Source organism: Dendroctonus ponderosae, unplaced genomic scaffold (assembly GCF_020466585.1).
Source record: "Dendroctonus ponderosae isolate FM_Combo_2020 unplaced genomic scaffold, Dpon_F_20191213v2 Dpon_F_20191213_8, whole genome shotgun sequence".
Taxonomy (NCBI): Eukaryota; Metazoa; Arthropoda; class Insecta; order Coleoptera; family Curculionidae; genus Dendroctonus; species Dendroctonus ponderosae.
The window spans coordinates 13,032,655-13,034,190 of NW_026019016.1; the positions used below are offsets into that span (position 1 = coordinate 13,032,655).

The following is a 1,536-nucleotide window of genomic DNA, read 5'->3' on the forward strand; positions in this document are numbered from 1 at the left end:
GAATGTTTTGTAGACACATAAAAATACGGTTTAGCCCCTGAAGAGCGCCCCATCATCTTCAACGCCTAACAAATCCGTATGCAAAGTGCGTTTTGATCGGTTTTCGGCCCGCTTAAGAGCAATGCGAGTTTTAAGGAGCGATTGAAAATCTCGTACTAAAACCATTGGAAAACTTAAAAAAAAATACTTCAAGCCTGGAAACAGCCACTAAAAATGTACCTTCATTGGTTGTTGTAGTCGCTTTGATAACTAGACAAAAACTGAAACTATTTTCTCGATTTCGAGAAACATGCAAAACGGGACGGAAAACATGAAATTTTGCTACAATCTTGCGCCATCCTTGCACAAAACGGCGATAATTTTTCTAATTTCATAGACAACAGAAGACTGTATTTTTCTACATAACCCCCCCCACCCTTGGGGCTTTAAAGCGGGATCCGCCCCTGATCAACACTCCGTATAAGATGAGTGTGTTTGTCAACACTGGCTAGAGCCAATCATCAATCTTTATGGCCGTTTTATTACTCCTTATATGGTATCAATCAAACATTATTGACACCCTCTTGATCCAAATTAAATTGCCACTCGGCCGATCCTACTCGAATTGATGTCCAGAAAAGAAATGGCTACTCATTAGACGGTTCAACCTTAATGCGGACTTGGCGACAGGAAAAAATGGCAGTGTTCGGTCAAACAGTTGCAACACTTTGGCTAGTGTTTGCTGAAACAGTGTTCGCGTTGAATGCCGATGATGTTTGCCGAGAAGACACGATTTGCCTGCAGAAATGCTGCAAGTTCAACATGGCATTTGTCAACGCTACGTGCACAAATATTACCTCTGACGAGTATGAGTGGATGGCAGATCTTCTAACTGTTAGCCACTTACCAGAGGAGAATACCAGCATCGTTCCTATTGGCCCATTCGTCTGCCCGAAAGGATCGGATCCCGCTATGCATGACAAGTCGGAGATCGAGTTTTTCAGCGATAAAATTCATCTGATCAGCGCCGCCCAGGATGTTGCCTACAATCACTCATGCTTCGAAAATGTCTGGATGGGAAATCGGTACGGGGTGCACGTTTTGGCTTGTACCCGTTCACAATCTGGATTGCCACGCCAAATCAATATGGTCGGTAAGTGTGACGAACCATTTTCTGCAACTGCAATTAAATCGCTCATTTAGCAACGAAAATGCTGGTTTCAATAGGGCAAAAGCCCCGTTGCTCATTAACTCAATAAGCCAGAGCAAACTGGGTTAATTGTCCTAAATTTGGCCCAAAATTCCCGTCCACATCCTTCTCACAACGCACATTGTTTTAAAGCTTGGGATTACTTTGTTTGTTGGGTTTTAAGGGGATTTTCGTGCAAAATGTGCAGCATCGGACTGCAGGATTTTGCCAAATTTTTAACCATTGTGTACATGTTCCTGACTGTATTTCAACTTAGTTCAAAAGAAATTCCTGGGTTCCAGTCAATTTGATTGTTTACCATTTAAAATATTACAAAAACGTTTCGGTGTTTTTCTCCACCATCATCA

General features: G+C 42.2%; 2 protein-coding genes across 9 annotated transcripts in view; one reads left to right on the forward strand and one right to left on the reverse strand.

The window, feature by feature from the left end:
- Window positions 1–958, reverse strand: part of LOC109539450 (vacuolar protein sorting-associated protein 8 homolog) — a 21,796-nt gene extending 20,838 nt beyond the window's left edge. Inside the window, exon 1 of the mRNA XM_048669469.1 lies at window positions 887–958. The gene's annotated coding sequence lies outside the window, so the exon portion shown is untranslated. The remainder of the gene's footprint in view (window positions 1–886) is intronic.
- The window catches only part of LOC109539466 (G-protein coupled receptor Mth2), a 31,794-nt gene that overhangs the window by 12,463 nt on the left and 17,795 nt on the right, over window positions 1–1,536 (forward strand). Inside the window, exon 1 of one of the 8 annotated variants that reach the window (XM_048669474.1) lies at window positions 648–1,132. The exons of the other annotated variants lie outside the window; for them this stretch is intronic. Coding sequence (XP_048525431.1) covers window positions 652–1,132 — 481 coding nt within the window. The 5' untranslated portion in view covers window positions 648–651. Of the gene's footprint in view, window positions 1–647; window positions 1,133–1,536 lie in introns of those variants that run through there. 8 annotated transcript variants of the gene reach the window in all.